Raw genomic sequence first — 18,500 nt, 5'->3', positions numbered from 1 at the left:
TACCCCCAGGATGACAAGTCAGAGTCGAGAAGGTCCTTAAGGGGGCTTCCTATTTTATTCGCGGTAAACTGAAGCCCAAAGCTGTGAAGCGACTGACTCAAGGACAGTCAGCTCATGTGTGGTAACGCTAAGGCTTGAAACCCCGCCTCCCGTTCCCAGCCTGGCTCCACGTGTCACGGGGTGGAGCGAGAAGGGCTCCCACTAAGGCCAGCAATGTGGCCCCTCTCTGCCACCTCCCTTTGAGGTGTCTGATTTGACATTTTGAGGTCTGACTTGCTGCACAGACTCCACGAGGGCAGGTGGACAAAGGGAGCGAGTTTCAACTGGGCTCTTACTATGTCTACACACAGTAAGCAATATCAAAAGTGTGTCTGAAATCACAATGCCATGCCCCCTGTGCTGGGCATCTTGCCTGCATCTTCCGTGAGGAAGGTGTCAGTCAACCCGATCTTACAGATGAGGAAAGTAGAGTCCAGAAGTGAAGGGACTTGCCCAAGAGCTCACAGCTAGTTAATGTCAGAACTGGGATTCAAACCCAGGTGTGACTACGTCTAAAATACCAACATTATTGACCCCAAATCAGGTTTTCTTAGAGCAAAGGTAACTACGGTCACCCAGGACCGGAGGCAGAAACAAGCCACTGCTCAGAGCACAGGCCTTCAAGAAGCAAGCTGGGTTTTGTTGTTGTGAGTGAAGCGCCCTCTGGTGTCCTTTCTTGGTACCAGCATGAGGCCTCTCAAGAGGATCCCCTTGGGCTGAGCAGGGCTACCAGGGAGGGATTCACGGAGCCTTTCCTTCCTCTGCTTCAAGGGTCCTCTTGCTGGGGAGCAGGTGAGGAAGGGCAGCTGAGGATAAAGATGCAAACCCGACGTTCACGCGGTAATGACCGCAGAGGCTGCCACGCCGCGAGCCCATGTCAGGGGGGCTGAGGCACCTGCTTTACAGACATGCAATTCAATCCTCACAACAAGCCCTTGAGGTAGGGGCTCTCATTACCCCACTTCAAGAAGGTGAGACAAGAAAACTGAGGCACAAAGAGGTTCAACTCTGCGCCCAGGGTCTCAGCTAGTGAGTGGCAGTGCTGGTTTTACTCCCAAGTTCGTCCGCCAGGGACCCAGCCTCGCCTGTCTGCCAGCCCAGGAACGCCTGAGTGTCCGTGGACAGCCCTGACCCAAGGACTTGGTACAGCTGGAGGCACAGAGACAGTGGATCTGAACAACTTCTCCAGAAAGTGTTAAAAGGACACACCAACCTTTACCACGGATTCCTCAGAGACAAGAAAATGCGGACGCGGAGGAAGAGAAAGGCCCTTAATTCTTTTTTATGTTTCCAAACTATTTCACTTGTTCAAGTGTGCCTTTTACTTACAGAAACATTTTTTTAAAAAAGGAAAAGGACTGTGGCGTGGCGAGTCCAGACTCTGATTTTGGCTCAGGTCATGAACTCACAGTCTGTGGGTTCGAGCCCCACAGTAGGTTCTGCACTGGTGGCATGGAGCCTGCTTGGGATTCTCTGTCTCCCTGTTTCTCTGCCCTTCCCCTACTCTCTCTCTCTCTCTCTCAAAAATAAATAAATGTTAAAAAAAATAAAATAAAAAGGAAAAGGGCTGTTTTAGGTCATAAATTTTGGTTTCAATAAACTCTTTGGGGGCACCTGGCTGGCTCAGTCGGTTAAAGCATCCGACTTTGGCTCAGGTCATGATCTCACGGTTTATGAGTTCGAGGCCTGCATCGGGCTCTCTGCTGTCAGTGGAGAGCCCACTTGGGATCCTCTCTCTCTGCCCCTCCCCCACTCACGTTCTCTCTTCCTCTCTCTCTCTCAAAAATAAATAAACATTTTTAAAACAATAAATAAACTCTCTGTGAATTTATAAAGGAAAAGAATGCTTGATGTCTCATGATTGTGGACATGAATCTCCTGATTAATTAACTCCTCTAACCTTACCATCCTAGGAAATTAGACTTGGAAACGTTAACAAAAAGATAAAAGCAAGATCTTGGAAGGCATTAGTGGGTCTACAACTGCAGGGGATGGAAATTTTCACTATACTCTTTAGAAGTGATTATTGCTTTCTATGGCCTAGTCATTCGGTGGGCAGAGATTGGCATCACATTATTTGAACAAAATTCAACAGGATAAATGGTCCTAAAAGTCACTTTCCAAGTTAAAGTGATGCTATATAGATGACAGATGGATAGACAGAGTTCCCTATGTATACATGAATCTACACGGCTATTCATTCACACATAGAGTGAAAAGTATTATCCATCACTTGGTGTATATCTCTAAAAGTAAAACCACAGGGGACTTATACTTTCTAAAACCTGTCTTTCTATAATGTTTGACATTTTTCAATAAGCTTGTATTGGGGCGCCTGGGTGGCGCAGTCGGTTAAGCGTCCGACTTCAGCCAGGTCACGATCTCGCGGTCCGTGGGTTCGAGCCTCGTGTCGGGCTCTGGGCTGATGGCTCAGAGCCTGGAGCCTGTTTCCGATTCTGTGTCTCCCTCTCTCTCTGCCCCTCCCCCGTTCATGCTCTGTCTCTCTCTGTCCCAAAAATAAATAAAAAATGTTGAAAAAAAAATTAAAAAAAATAAGCTTGTATTACTCTTATAATCAGAAGAAGAAAAAAAAGCTATACAGATTTACATTTTTTTTTTAATGTCAAACAGTTTATAAGACAAAGAAAAATGTACGGATTGGGGCTGGTCCCCTCCCTCTCTTGGACTCTAGGTTACTTATCTAAGAAATGGGAGGGAGTCCAGGAAGGACTCAACTGATTCTGTGGGGCCAGGGGCTTCTATGACTCAGCCCAGCCCAGGTTTTGTTTGAACAAAGGGTTTCAAATCACCCAGCCATGAGGGGTCTCTAGGGTTCTATCTGAGAGGCAGAGGAGGAGGAGGAGAGATCGCCAGATTCTGAAAATTGCGAAAGTTTTCAGGGTAGGGGGGTTGCAGAACCAGAGGGGCCAGGGCCTATGACATATGACAGCCCTTTCTAGGCCCTCCTGTCCCCTCCGTGCCCCTCCTCACACCCCGAGGACAGAACTGGTTCTGAGGAGCAGGCTTTCACAGGAACAAGTCTTGCGTAACAAAGTCTGCTCCTTAGGGATCTATAATTGATGAGGGCTCCAGGCCAGGAAGCTTGGGCCTGCCAAGTGCGGGGGCAGCTGGAGGACTTGCAGAAGGCAGCAAACAGGACTGGCCTTGGACCTCCCATTTCCACCAGGAGGAGCCTGGGCCTTTCAGGACTGAAGTCCCAAATCCAGGGCCGGGCCAGGAACTCACCCCACAGAGCATTTGGCAGAATATGGTCCAAGAACATCCTGGAAAACGCACCAGAGGGTAGCGGATGCTTGCTACACATGCAGATTCCTAGGCCCCGTCTGCACTAAGATCAGGGAGCAGGGAGTTCAGAGCGTCCACTGTGAGCCAGTTCTGTGCTGGGCGCTTCACACTGAGTCCCAGCTCCGTCACCTACCAGCTGCGGAAGCTGCTAACCTTGTCCCGAAGTTAAGCTGCTGTGTCCACACAACAGCAACAACAAGCAGGCACTGCTGTTACAAGGGCTTGATAAATGTGCGAGAGCATACACGCAGAGGCACGCGACCGGCCCAAAGCCTCACAGCAGTTAGAGGGGGTAGCCTTGGGGCCTGAACCTCAATCTCCCTGACTCCTGGTCAAGTGCTCTTTCCACTTCCTGTTCCAAGAACTACAGAAAGGCCAGGTTCTTCTCCAGCTCCGGGGTCTGGGTCCCAAGCTTCTCACCTCTTTTTTAAGGTACCAAAGCCTCCTAAAGGGCTATAGGAAGAAGGGGGAGCAGGTCAGCTCAGTAGGAGGAGCTGTGGGTACGGAGAAACTGGCCAACAGGGGGCGCTGGATAGGCACCGGGGCATCCAGCCTAGCTCCACCCAGCCGGGGCCTGAGTCCCTGTTCCCAGAACACACCCTACTCTTTGCTATCTCGGTCGCAGCGTGCTTTCCCATTGTCCAGTCCCCTGCGCCTCACCTGAGCAGACTCCTGCTCAGACCCCCAAATACCACCCAGTTGGCACAGAGGACCCTAAGGCCCTGACGGGGGCAATGACTTCTCTAAGGTCACACAGCACATCAACAGCACAGACAGGGCTTCACCCCTATGACAGACCCTGGCTCACGAGAGGCAGGTTGGTGTAGTGGAAAGAATGCTGGGAGTCAGAAGATCTTGGCTCTGGTCCTGCCTCTAGGACTGACTTGCTGGTTGACCCTGGGCCAGTTGCTTAACCGCTCTGTGCCTCAGTTTCCCTCCCTACCTTAAAATAAGATTTTTGCACTCTGACATTAAGGCCTGTCTGGCTACCAAAGCTCGTGATCCCCTCCCTATCCTGATCGAAGACAACCCCGGCTTTGTAAAACCACACCTTTCCCTGAGCGCTTCCAAGGTGCCAGCCCTGTGCACGGTATTTCCCAGCCACCCTTCACCAAATCCTGTCTCCAGGCCTGAAGGGCTGGTACCACTGGCTCTCATGCATCCAGAGAGGAAAGGAGGCTCGGAGAGGCCAAGTGGCTTGCTTGTCACACAGCACAGTAGGGCAGAGCCTCTCAGGGCTCCTAGCTTGGTTTTGCTCAGCCCCACCTGGCCGAGGATTGGGAGTAAGGGCTGTGTGGGTTCAGACTCTTCAGAGTTCAAGGTCAAAGAGGATTCTAATGAACATAATGAGGAATGAAGTCAAGGCTGCCCTTTCAAATACCCAATATGGGGCCTTCTGTTGGCAGGACCTACGAACTGAGAGGTCCGGGAGCAGGACTGGGCCTTGCCCTGGGGAAGCAAGCGGCTGGATGTCCACCCATGGCCCACCCCTCACTGCTGGGGCTAGGAAGACAATCCTGTGAAGTGACACATTTTCTTCTCTCCATTTTAAGATAAGAAATCAGAAGCTCAGAGAAGGAGTGTAATTTGTCTAAGGTCACACAGCTAGGAAGGCCCAGGATTCAAACCCAGGGCTAGCCAACTCCAAAAGCCGAGCTCTGACCTGTCTGCCACCCCAACCTACAAGGCTGGAAGATGGATGGGCCTGAGCAAACTCTGCCATTGGTGCATCCAAGACCTACCTTGTACTTGAGGCCAGACTTGAAGTAGCCCAGGAAAGTGGCTGACTCGAAGCCCTGGACCTCACGGTGCTGCACGGCTCGACCATTCAGGTAGTCGTCCAGCTGCACGGTGAAGATGGCGGCTGCCCCGCTCTCGTCCTGGCTGCACTCATTGCCTAGGGGGCGTCAGAGCAGCATGAGCCTGGCTTCCCGAAAGTGGACCCAGCCTCCCAAGGAGGAGGAGTCCTGAGCCCCCAGCACTGTCCAGGCCTGGCTGTAGAAGCTGGGCAAGCCCCTACCTTCTTTGGGACTCAGTTAACCCATCTGTATAAGGGGGCGGCGGGAGGCCGGACTCCACGAGTGTCCAAGAGCCCTCTCAGCTCTGACACATCCTCCTACACTCACCTCTCACTCGTTCCCCTGCACTCCCTCTCAGACCTCTACACATGAAGTCAGGCCTGGGAGCAGTGGCTCAGTTCACAGATTAACAAAGTGAGGTGCGGAGATGGGGGGGGACTTACCGTGTCCCGGAGCAGAGCAGGGGCTCCAGGCTCCTGACTCTGCAGGGCAAACCGGGGTGTGGCTGGAGCTGGACCAGGGAAGTGTGGAGGGGGTCCGGGGGCCCCAGGTCAGCCCAGCTCTGAGTGCCACGGTAACCTGTCTAACCCTCAAGACACTCCCGGGAGGTAGGGTGTGCCCTTTCCAGAGGCACTGAGTGGCCCGCCAAAGGGCAGAGCTGGGGTCTGAACGGGGGCAGGCGGGCTCTAGTGTTTCCAGACCCGCAATGTCTAGCCAAGGGGCAGGCACACGCTCGATGCTCAGCAGTCACTAAGTCCTCCTGGGGGCCTGTGCCTCAAGGTCTGTGCTTTACGGGGAAGGGGTGGCCTCACCCAGCCAGTAGTGGAGGTCATACTGCAAGTTGCCATTCCTCAGCTGCACCGTCTTCAGGATGACATAGGCGTCGCCTGTGAAGAAGTCTCCATAAAGGTTGGGGGGCACGGGCACCAGGTCGAACTTCTCCACACGCCAGATCTGCAGGCCGGGCTCCTTCCCTGCCTTGAGGAACTCAGGGTGCTCCACCACCATGCTGCTGGGCTGCAAGAGACAGGCATGGCCTGAGTGGGGGCAGGAGCCTTGGTGGGGAGAGACCCCGGGGCACGAGGGAGGGTGGTTTCCAGCCCCAAGAGCATCTCACTTGAGCCTCTGAATCTCCCCACCCCTGAGGCGAGTCTACCCCCCCCGTCTCTGTGAGCCAGGGAGCAAACAGGGCGGAGTTTAGGCTCCAAACCCTGTCCTTGACCAGAGTCTGTCTCGCCTACTCAGCTCACCAGTGATGCAGGGACAGAGGGCTCTACCTCTCTTCTCCCCTCCCTTCTTAGTGCCAATTGGATGGGACAGCTGAGGCACGGAGAGGTGATGTGACTCTGCCAAGGACCGCCAGCTAGGAAGCGGCACAGGGAACTGCTGTAAGCCCCAAGAGCATAAGCTCTGGAACGAAAGGGAGACCCCCTCACATGGCAAGGGTAAATCTGGGGGTCCCCAGGGGTTCAGTGGGTTCCCTTCCAACACCTCAGTGGCTCCTAGAACTAGAAGGGTCCTCAGCTCATTATGCAACCCCATTCTGCAGATAGGGAAATTGAGGCCCAAATGGGGGAGGGTAGTGGCCCACGGTCACACAGCCTTTTGCTTTTGCTCTTTGGAAGATTTCCCATACCCCATCCATGTCCCCATCACCCTCCCAAGAAGGGCCTAGATGACTGAGCCCAAGTGGCCTCCTGCGCTGTCTGCCTCCTCCCTCCTGCCCCCCCAACGTCCCACCCCCAAATTCCATTTCTTGGAAAAGGTGGAGAGGACGCAGCCGGGGTCTGCAGGAGCCTGTTGGAGAGGAGGCGGTCAAGGATCGGGGGAAGGACATCAGACATGCACAGGGGCTAGAGATGGGGCAGAGGCAGGATGGTTAGCCTGGAGCTGGAGGGCAGAAATCAGCAGGCACAGGTCACCTCGGGCCGGAGGACGGATCTAAGAGAAACCAGATGGGGGGAACTCAGGCAGAGGGGTGGAGAAATACAAAGGGAAAACAGGAGAGAGGAGGAGAAACCAGACAGGACAGAAGAGACAACAGAGAAGGGAGAAGAAATAATAGGAATGAGCATAAGCAGGCAGAAGTGAGATCATACAAGAAAGAGGGGGGAAATCCTGGACAGGGAGAGAGAAATCAGACAAGAAAGAGGTATCTGAAATGAAATCAGAAATCAGAAGAGGGGAGAGAAATCAGGCAGGCAGAAAGAGAAATTAGACCAGGAAAAGGAGCAGTCAGGAGGGGAACAAGAAATCCGGCCAAGGTGAGGTTAGCCTCTAGGGAGGGAAACAGCCAGGCCCCCTGAGGCTCCCACCCCCTTCCACCGGAGCCCCGGAAGCAGCAAGAGATACTTACAAAGCAACAAAACAGTTTTTCCATTCTAGACCTGAATTACTCCCCTTTTCCTAGCGCTGTATCTGCAAGAACTTACAATAGAGAGTTACTCCGGGAGCCCCGGGCCCCCCGGGCACTCACCCGCGCCTCGGGCACCCGCCCCTGGGACGCCCTTGCCTGGGACGCCCCCCGCGACGCGGTGGCCGCGCGAGCCAGCGGCGACAGCGCGCACAGCGCCAGGACCAGCGCGCAGAGCAGCGCAGGTACGGAGTGGTGCGGCGCCATGGCAGCGACGGCGGCAGAAGACCCCAGCCCGCAGCCGCGATCCCCGGGCCACCGACCCTTTATAGCCGCCTGCCCTTCCCACTCAAGCCGGGACCGCCCCTCAGGGAGGGCGCGGGGCCCCGGAGGGGCGGGGATTTGGCCGGGCGGTTGGAGACATGAGGGATTCAACCCGGACCGACCCAACCGGGCGTGGCTGCCCCTTCACTCCTGCTCCGGGGCGGCAACGAAGCAACCGGCCCAGGGAATTCAGCAGGCGCCCACGCAATGCACACTACATGGGTGCGTGCAGGCACCAAAGGCGGGGAACCCAGCTCGGCCTCCTGTGTGCCCCACACGAGCCCCCTCCCCTCTCTGCCCCTAACATCTCCAGTAAAACGATAACAGGAACTTCTATTTTGTGAACGCTTTCCACACATATGAAGGCCAGCACCTCACAACATCCTTTACAGAGCAGGTCCTATGAACAGCCCCACTTTACAGAGGGGAAAACCGAGTGCAGGGTGGTCAAGCAACTTGCGCACAACTAGGAAAAGTACAGCCCAGATTTGAACCCAGGCAGTCTGGGGGAGAGGCCCACCTAGGCCGCCTGCAGCTGCGCCTAGCTGGGGGCAGGAGGGCGGGGGGCTTGCCTTCACTGCACCGGGGAGCAAGCAAGACTCCCGGGGGCTGGGTAGAGCTCTCCAGTCCTGAGATTGCACACACTACTCTACTTGAGACCGCCCTTGTTTCCTTCTTTTAAAAAGTGTTTCTTTTTATCACAACCTACAGTCACCTATTTGTACAAAGTTGTTCCCCGTCAACCCCACTCACTGCTCCCCAGAAACGACCACTTCTATCTACCCGCTCTGGGCTGGCTGATGCTTGCAGGGCTCACCTTCACGTCTTAAATAACAAGCCCTTATTGGTTCTTGTCGTTGGTGGTGGTGGTTCTGAGGGTTTGTTTGTTTGTTTTATGGGTTTTTGGGGAGGAGGCCCAGAGGGTTCTTTTTTCACTTTAAGGTCTTATCTGTTGGCTCCCCTGGGGAGGGGGGGGGAAGGCAAGGATTCAAGTCTCTTCCCCACTCCCAGGCTCCCTTCCCACCCCTTCACTGTCCCGCTAGAGGCACCCAATCATTGGGTTCAGACAAGTGCTATTCTGACTCACGCAGGCCTGCTTCCCACCTCCACCAACCCCTCTCTCTTCCCTCCCCCAACTCTGCTGGACCCACTTCTCTGTTTCCAGATTCTCTTCCCTTCCTCTCTCCTAATAGCCTAGTGCAACGAGAGGAAGAGAACTGGGGAGCTGGAGACCTGGGTTTGATCCCCGCCTCTACTGTGTGTAAGGTACTTCATGCCTCAGTCTCCTCATCTACTAAATGGGTACAGTAGTTACTGAGGATTAAATCAGTCTGTGTGTATGAAAAGGGCCTGGCCTGCAACTAGGTAAACGGGAGCTCCTGTCCCCATTCCTGCAAAGCTATGGTCACCTATCCCAGCTCCCAATGGAGCCCAGTTTCTATTGAATCAGGCTGAAGTTTACCCTGTACCACCCACAACTTCCTCCCACTTAAGGGGGTCTGTAGGTCAGATAAAGAGCTAAGGGAACACACAGAGAGAAGGCAATTCAGACTGTAGGGATTACTAGACTTCATGAAAGAAAAAAAGGACTTGTGCCCCAGGCCTCAAAGAGCAAGGAGGAGGCAGATTGAGAATAAAAGACATTCTAGGGGAGGGGACAGCCTGGGCAAAGGACAAGCAAACACAGGCCACATCCAGTGAGTACGTAGGGGTCCAGTCTGAGACACAGGGAACAAGAGGAGATGAGAGGCTGGCAAGGGTCACAGGGGCCCTGGAGCCCCACAAGAGTCTGCAACTTATCCCAGTGTCTGCGGGGAGCCACGGAGAGATGCCCGAGGGCTCAGGGCTGTGTGCCTAGGCCCTGGCCTGCAGAGGCTGAATTCAGGGCTCTTCCCTCTCCCTGGGGATTTGGAGGATTATAAACCTCCCCCAGTTCCCAGATGCTCTCCACGTAAGCATAAACCGGTTTCACCTCTCTGCATAGCAATTTAGCTCTGTGAATTCGAAAGACACAAGGCCACAGAAGTCCCACTTCCTTCAGTATTCCTTACAGAGAAACACCAAAATATACGTGCAAGGATGTTCACTGAAGCATTGTTCGAAGAAAACTGGAAAGGACCCAAATGTCCCGGTTAAATAAATTATGGAGCGGCCATACAATAGACCACTCTGCAGCTGTGAAAAAAGAATGAGCTAGCTCTGATTGTGCCTGGCACACAGTAGGCACACAGTAAGCAGAGAGAGACCTCTAAGCGCAAAAGGAAGCAAATTGTACGAGGACTATCGTATGACTCCTCGCCTCTTTTTTATAAGGGTGGTGGTTTTTGCATGCATCCTTCAAAAGTCAAGGAGGGTAAACACTAAACTGTCAAGGCAGTGTGCTTGAAAGGGGACAGACCAAGGGGGAGACTTCCACTTGCAAATCCTACTGTGCCTGCCTGAGGCTGGAGTCACTGCAGTCAGCCTGGGAGGACACCTAAGGGTGATGAAAACATTCCAACCCTAGATAATGGTGATGATCGCACAACAGAAAAATCTACTAAAAATCGGACTCCTAAACACTCACAATGGGTAAATTGTTACCGTATAGAAGTTACACCTCAATCTACTCACCTGAAAATAAAACTAGCTGTAGGGTTTAAAACTATTTCCAGGTATGTATCCATGATAGTTTTTGTTTCTTTTAAAAAAGAAATAATACCACTGAAAATATACTTAAAGTAATGCCCACTCATTGGACAGTTCAGAAAAGACAAAGGGAGAAGAAATCTCATCATCCCAGCCCCCAGAGTGAAAGTGAGTTGGCAGCTGGCCCAGCTGAGCGGTCCCTTCTGGAAGAGTAGCCCTGACCTGGCCAGTTGGTGATTCACAGAGGGCTGCTGTGGCTTGGCCTTGGCCCCGGGGGGTCACCGACTACCAGCCCAGGGTCCCTGGCCCCCAGGTTACTGATTACCAAGGCCCTACAGCTCTGGAGCCTGGGTCCTCAGCACTGGAGACCTGGTGAAGAGACCCTGGCCCCAGCCTCTGGGGAGCCCGCAGCCTGGAAACTCTTGCTACAGGGCAGTGATGTGTGTGGGCTGTGATGGGGCAATATGGTCTCACACTGCTCCCTGCCTGGAAGACGATGTATGAGTTCAGGACAGTGGGGGATCTCAGTGCAAAAGAAAGACCCCTAGGTAAAAATGAAGAGGCCCAAGTGCTAGACCTGCTTCTGCCACTGACTTCTTGGATGACTTTGCATAAGTCGCTGTCCCTGTCTGGGCCTCGAGTCTCCATATGCCCTATGCACTGGGGCAGCATGCTCTAAAGATGCCTTCCTGGCGACAGCATTCCCGGAAACTGTCTGTGCAACCATATCCTGAACCTACACATCTGTGAGCCTCAGTGTTCCCATCTGTGAAATGGGGGCATTGGACCAGCTCACCTCCACAGGACCCTCTCATTCAGACGGTCCAGGGCCCCTAAGCTGCAGAGGGAGGCACCACCATCACCGATGGCAGCATGCCATCTCACCTCTGGGTCCAGACATCTCTGGGAGAAGAGAGGGAGGAAAGGCAGGCGGGGTCCAATATGGAGTCTCCTCACAGCAACCAGAGGAAACAGGCATTGAAGTTCCCACGTCACAGATGGGGAAACAGACTCCGCGAGTTTCAGTCACTTGCTCAGGGCCACTCAGCTGGAGAGAGGCACCGCTGAGACTCAAACACACGTCAGGCTGGCTCTAATCCCCAAGCGCTGTCTGGGGAGACGAGGCAGAACCCTCCAGGCACCATCCAGCCTAGGCAGGGATCGGCAGTGACCCCCGCAGTCGCTAAGCCAATCAAGGCCAGGCCAGCTCCGACAGCCAGCAATCTCTGAGGCAGTCAACCTCGTCCCCCTCCTCACACACCTCCCAGGCTGGGGCAGGGGGGCACAGGAAAGCCTGCTAGGCCCCCCGCACACCTGTATGAGTACCCAGGACAAAGGCATGTCCTAGGACGACCCCCGGGCTGTGGCCACTGAGCAGACGGACTCTGCCACTCATAGACACTCGGGTCGGGCCTGGTTTCTCTGACTCGGGAGGTAGCCTGGCTCTGCCACCACTTGTCCGGAGAGCACATGTCCTAGTCCCTGCTCTCCTCTGGAACTCACACGTCCCTTTGACCTTTGATCTTGGGTGTTCCTGGTTCCTGCCCGGAGCCGCGCACACAGTAGGCAGCTTTTCAGTGTCTTCCGCAGGAAGGAGTTATACAACCATGTCCCTCCCCTGTCGCTAGACCCCCCTCAACTAGCTTGGCCCTGCTCCCTGTGTGACCTCAAGCTGGTCTTCCTGTCTCTCTGGGCCTCCCAGGGCAGCTACCAGAGACTGGAGGAGGCGGCCTCGCCCTCCGCCCCCGGCCACTGTGTACAAAAGGCCTTGGCCGGGCCTGGAAGACGCCACCCTGTTCTTTTCTCTTCACCCCAAACACTGTTGTTCTTGATTTCTCAGGCAGCCGGCCACTCCTGGGAAGCCCTCACTTGGAGCTTGTTTGCTTTCTGGCTCACTGCTGTTCTCTGGGTCCTCCTGGGAACACCCACCCCTCTGGCCCAGGATTTTGCTAATTGGGACAATAGTCAGTAAACAGAGAGGCCAGTTATAAAACCCAGTGAAACTGAGCAGGGCCTCCGTGAGGTGTGGGGAGCCTGTGGCCTTGAAAGAACATGCATTTCAGAACCTGGGAAACTCAGCTCCTGTGATTAGGGCCTCAGCTTCCTTATCTATAAAATGGGAGGATAACACCTGGCTCACAGAGAATCGAGGAAGCCCAGAGGCCTGACACACAGGAAGAGCCCCCCGCAAAGTCAGCATCCTTCTCCCTGAACTGCCTGGTTTCTTTGCACAGAGGCCTCTGTTCAGCATGGAGACATCATGTGCGAGCAGTGTGGGGGTGCGGTGCAGGAGAAAGCTTACAGGTTTGACAGCCTCTTGAGTTGAGCTGTGTGACCTGGGAAAGGTTACTTTCCCTCTGAGCGTTGGGTCTGTAAATAGGGATAGGAGGCCCGGTTCAGAATGGTTGGGAGCTCTGGAGCCAGAATGCTGGCGCGAGTTACGCAGAGAAGGACTCGTGAGCAGCCATGTTCATTAGTCCATCCTCTTCGTAGACAATGACTCCAAGGACAAGACTGTCACTTCTCAGAGTCACACAGCAAGTACCTGGCAGGGCAGACCTAGAACCCAGCTCTCGACTCCCAGGTCCAGAGCTGAAGCCTGAGCCCGTGACAGGATAGAGCTCCCTGGAAGAACCAGCTGAACCTCTGCCTTGGCCCAGTCTACCACGGGTGTGGACAGCTGTTGGGGAGACGGCCAGTAGGGCTTGGCTGACGCCACCTCCAAGAGACCAACGATCTCAGGGACTGAAGCCACTGGCCCTTTTCCAGCTTCCGGAGGTAACCCCACCTAGTGCTGAGAACCAAGACGGGACATTTAGAGGGGGCCTGGCCGCACCACTTCCTGACCCCGTGCCCTGGAAGCAGCCAGATTTGGCCACGGCCGTGGCCCAGCATCCTTCCTGCCAGGGTCCACTTCTCAGTCTGTCTCCCCTTCCCCAGGGGAGGAGCTGGCCCTGGGAGGCTTGGCAGGCCAGCGGCTGGGGTTGTAAACAGTGACAAAAACTGTATCCCAGCCCCTTTGGCACTCCACAGCCCACCAATAGGGGAGACCCGGGCACAAACACAAATGTGCAGCAGGACAAAGAGGGCCCAACTGCAGGCATTGTAGCCATGGGGCCCAGTAGAAGACACAGACACGGTCTCCATCTGCAAACCTCTGGGGAGGCAGGGCCTGTGAGGCCCAAACCAGAGCCAGAATGAGCAGAAGCCATGGGAGGCAGCCCCCTGCTCCACAGAGGAAGGGCTTTCCAAGAGGGAGAAAAACCATGTGCATGACTGTGGAAAGAGCACCTGCCAGGAAAATCTGGGTTTGAATCCCTGACCTAGCACTTCCTAGCTGTGTGCCTTTGAGCGAGTGGCTTCTGCTCTCCGGGCCTCAATTTCCTCATCTGTAAAATGGGGATTATAATACCTCCTTCCTAGGGTTGCTGTGAGAATTCAGTAAGGTAAGATACACTCAAGGCTGAGTGAAGTGTTGGGCATGCAGTAGGCAGCTATTAAAAAACGCTTTGGTCATTGTGTGCTGGTGGCATGGGTAGGTGTCTCTCTGAGACTGAAGTTCCTTATATATAAAATAGGGGTAAAAATACCTTTCTCAAAGGCAAGTGGAGGGGACTGAATGCGAGCATAAATGTGGAAGATTCTAAGACCATGCCCAGCATAAAACTCATGTTCAAAAACGCCACTTTCTTTCCTCCTCTTCTGGAGAAGTAATGAGCCGCCCGGTGGTGACCCAGCCAAGGGGACTCAGGTGACAAATGAACCAACCCATCTCTAAGGACCCTTCGGGCCCTGGGATCTAGGATTCTGAAAGAAATGGCAAAGGCAAATAATGTTTGTGCATTTGGCCAAGTCTGTGGGTCAAGTTGATCTTGCACCACAATCCACCAGGCACGTTAGAAGCTCCCTAGGCTAATAATCATGCTGGGAACAATGACAACAGGACATCAGAAGATAGTGACATGTCCCTTCTGCTGCAGGCTCCAAACGAAGCCCTCCTTTGTCCCTGAGCCTCGCACAGCCAGCCACAGCCAAGACTTCCATGCGCTGGGCTCAGGCAAGAAGCACGAGCCTATCCACCTGGGTATCAGTCTACATCCTGCAGGCAGAACTCTCAAGAAACACAAATGCGGCAGGTGTGGGGCAGAGGAGAGATGACAGAGTCCGTGAGCGGAGGCCAAGCCCTCATGAGCTCAGGACACCAAGAATGACCAGCAGGGTGAAGACTGTACACCCTCGTATTGAACAGAGCACAGGGCAATGCCCAGTGTGAGTCTGAACAGCCCAGATCTCCACCACAAGGGCACTTGGGAACATGGCCTTTCTTCAGTGCTTCAGTTTCCTCCTCTATAAAATGGGGTGATGATTCCTACCCTGTAAGGTGTCTGGGAGGATTGAAGGAGCCCCTGGCACCAGGCTTGGCATGCAGCAGGTGTTCAATAACCGTAACATCCAAAGACAAACTGCCGGCCTATGTCCAGGCCCCGTATACACACAGCTCACCGGCCGCATATCCACCCTCGACCTCTACCTCTGTGTCCTTCCATGCAAAACAGGAGAGGGCTGGGGGGCCCAGCCAAGGCCCAGAGACCCAGAATGGTTGCTGATGCCAGGGATGGGGAGGCATCTCAGGAGAGGGCCTCCTCCAGCCAGCACCTAAAGAGCCCACCTTGCCTTCCAGCCGCCATGAGTCTCTCCTCATGACACCCTGCCCTCTTTTCTGGTCTGCCCTCACCAGAAAGAACAAGGGCTCTGGAGTCACCATCTGATCCCAGTCCTATCACTCATCATCTGGTGACCCTGAGCAAGTGACTCAACCTCTCTGAGCCTATGTCCTTGAGTACAGAGTGGTCAGATGATCTCACAGGCTTGCCAAAACCTGATCCTAGTCAAAGTCAGTTATGGAAAAATTCCTAAGCCCATAGCATGATGAGAGATTCTTTGCAATTTAGCTCAAACTTTTACCCACCATAGAACTTCCAGAGATGCAAAGATATTTTTTGTTGCTACTAATCCTTTTAATTGTAACAGTTTTGTGGGGTTTTTTTTTTTTTTAAATACTTTCCCCTCTTAAACATAAGCAGAGGTATAATAGTGGAATGCTTTTGTTCCTTTTCCAGCCCAGAAAATAATCACAACCAGCTGGAAGAATTAAACAAGATTCAGCACATACTACCCAATGGCCGGCACAGTCGGGCTCCGGAATGGGTGCTGTCTTCTCTCCGGGCTTCACCTGCATCCAGGCACCTGCCCAGTGACCAGCATCACCCTGCAGGCATCTGTCCCTCTGGGGGCTCCGGGAACCCTCGGTGACACTGTGGCCTAACCACAGTCATCCCACCAGGACACGACAGGAGGGCTGAAGCCAGAGCTGACGTGCTCCACCCTACACACTCTGTGCCTCACAACCCCACACCCTACTTCCCAACCTCACATCCCAGGACTGTGCTAGGTCAGGGTCTCCATCTGTCCTCGGGAACCACTACACCAGCTTCCTCGCTGCCATTATCCATAGAGATCGCATCACTGCTTACTCAAGACCCTTCCATGGCCCCCAGCGCGGACTGGAAGTCGGGACCCCCAAGCGTGGCCTTTCAGGCCCTCCATGCTCTTTCAGCCTTGTCACCCACTGACTCCTCCAGCAACACCCTCTGGGCCACCTAAACGTGCCTCTAGATGCCAATTTCCGGCCTCTAGAAGAGTTGGGGTCTAGCCTCAGCTCTGCCTCTGTGTGACCTTGCCTCTCGGAGCCTCGGGCTCCTCATCAGGCTTTTGGGGCTCCAGTGCAGACCAGACAAGATAAGGCGGTGAGCGCCAGGCGCCAGGGGGCTCAGGAAGTGCTAGCCTGGAGCCGCCCTCCAGGCACCTGCAGCCTCTCCTTGCCCTCCCACAGCAGCTGGTGGCTATCTGCTTCTCAGCCCCAGCAGCTGTGCGTGCTCTCTCCTAAGTCCCCGGAATGCAGACGTGCTTGCAGCCAGCAGCGGCAGCCAGAGGGGGAAGCAGGAGGGAGGGTGGCTTAGAGGAAAATCACTGGGGTCTGGCCCAGCCAACGTTGGTGCTCACAGCTGCCTCTGAAAGAAGCGGGGGCCCGGCAGGCTCTTTCTGAGCCAGGGACTCGGTCCCCAGCCTTGACCCCCGTCTGAGCTCACAGGGTGGTAGGGGGTACCCTGGGCCCCACTCCTCCCGGACACTCCCACTCTCTGGCATCCAAAGAGACAGGAAGCAGGAGGCAAAAAACAGACAGGCCTTTGTGAGAAGACACAATTGGCTCCTGCTGCTTCGTGCCGGAGCCCCAGGCACTGACACGGAAAGGGTCCCTCCGTGACCCAGGAGCCTGCTCCATTGCTACGTCTCAAGCCCTATGTCCCAGCACCCTGTACACCATGTTCTCCGTGCCCCATACCAGACCTGTGGTCCTCATACCTTGTCCTGCGTGCGCCCCCTGATGCGCGTTCCATGCGCTGCGTCCCATGTCACTTACACCTTACATCATGCTCCATACACCAGGTCACACAGTTGTCTGATGCCCTCTGCTCTACATACCAGCTTTCGAAACACCAGGTCCTGTCCCTTGAAAGTGTGTGCCACAAACCTTGCGCTAAGTCCGTGAATGGTGTCCCCCACTCCGCGATTCCCATCTCTAGTGTAATGATTAAGGAGGCCAGACTCCCAGCCCTTCCGACTGTTGCCTATTTGACTGAGAGAAGTTACCTCCATAGTCGGTGCCTCAGCAACTTTGGCTACGAAATAAAAATGATACGAACGCTCACCTAGTAAGAGTTGTGGCGGGCGTGAAAAGAGATCATGCATTTAAAATGCTAAGCCCAGCACGTGGCACAAAGTGAGTCAATACAATGTTTGTGAACATTGTTATAAGCACACCCAGGTACCTGTACTGCCCCCTGTATACTGCGTGCCAGGCTCCCACATGCCTGGCTCACACGATGCATCAGACATCCCACCACATCAGCGAAATTCAAACAATAAGCTACAAGAAGGATAGGATTATCCCCTCTCCTGTGGAGGAGACATCCAAGGCTCAGAGAGGGGCAGTAATCTGCATGAGGTCACATAGCTAGAAAGAGTGAACCTGGAGGGGCACACACGTCTGGGCACTCAAAGGGACAGAAAGTAGATGGGGTGGGTGTGGGCTAGTGGGGTGGGTGGGCTAGTGGGGTGGGTGTGGAGACAGGCATCACTTAGGGATGATCAGGGGTGATGAAAATACTGTCTAACTGCATTGTGGTGATGGTGACAGAGCTCTGTAAATTTACTACAACTCACTGAATTCATTAGAACAGGTGAGTTATGTGTATGTAAATTACTTTGACAACTTGCAGGAATTATACTTCCAAAAAGCTGCTGCTGCTGCTGCTGTTGTTATTGTTGTTCTTTTTAAAGCTCATGCACTTCCTATGCACCATTCTGCCAAAACGTGCAGCAAAAAAGTGAGTACAGACGGTCACAGAGGCTAAGCAACCTCTCTGAGGCCCAGCCGGGAATAGCCTTGAACGGGGAGGTTCCCAAACACCTCTGCAGCCCAGGTGTGCAGCAGAATCCCTTAGGGAGCTCCAGAACCCGTGGATTCCCAGGCCCCACGCCCAGCCTCTGGGTGTGTAGGTCAGGGTGGGGCCCAGGCACCTGGGATTCTGAGACTTAGCCTGGACTGGGAGCCACTCATCAAAGCCCAGCATCTTCTTTCACAGGCGGGAGAGGGGACTTGTCAGACCCAGTCAATCAAGCAGTGGGGAAGCCAGCGCTGAAATTGGGGCCCCCTTCCCTGTCCTTTCTCTGTTTCCCTCCTCCTCCCTGGCCCTCAGCCTCCTGGTGACTCAGGGGTCTGAGTCATCCTGTGGCACCACAGAGGAAACTTCTTAGGAAAAACAATCCCCAAACAAAGCCTCCCCTGATCTGCGGAACAGAATAAGCCCAGGAGGCTAAGAGAGGGAGGAGAGAAGAACACAGGGTGGAGGGAGAGACCAGGACCCCACAAAGACTTGGTCTCTCCTACTGGCCACTGATTTGTGTGGGACCCTACAGAAGGCACTTCC

The 18,500-nt window shown here is 54.2% G+C and overlaps 1 protein-coding gene across 5 annotated transcripts in view; it reads right to left on the bottom strand.

Moving 5' to 3' along the window:
* GSN (gelsolin) overlaps positions 1–18,500 on the bottom strand; it is a 53,948-nt gene that overhangs the window by 19,998 nt on the left and 15,450 nt on the right. For 3 of the 5 annotated variants that reach the window (XM_030294343.1, XM_032595639.1, XM_030294340.1), the window contains 2 exons: positions 5,957–6,161; positions 5,088–5,242 (listed from right to left, as the gene is read on the bottom strand). In XM_030294343.1, coding sequence (XP_030150203.1) covers positions 5,088–5,242; positions 5,957–6,152 — 351 coding nt within the window. In that variant the 5' untranslated portion in view covers positions 6,153–6,161. Of the gene's footprint in view, positions 1–5,087; positions 5,243–5,956; positions 6,162–7,500; positions 7,540–7,620; positions 7,780–18,500 lie in introns of those variants that run through there. The other 2 variants (XM_030294341.1, XM_030294342.1) reach the window with 2 other exon arrangements.

The sequence above is a fragment of the Lynx canadensis genome, chromosome D4 (genome assembly GCF_007474595.2).
Source record: "Lynx canadensis isolate LIC74 chromosome D4, mLynCan4.pri.v2, whole genome shotgun sequence".
Classification (NCBI taxonomy): Eukaryota; Metazoa; Chordata; class Mammalia; order Carnivora; family Felidae; genus Lynx; species Lynx canadensis.
This window is presented reverse-complemented; position numbering and strand designations above follow the sequence as displayed.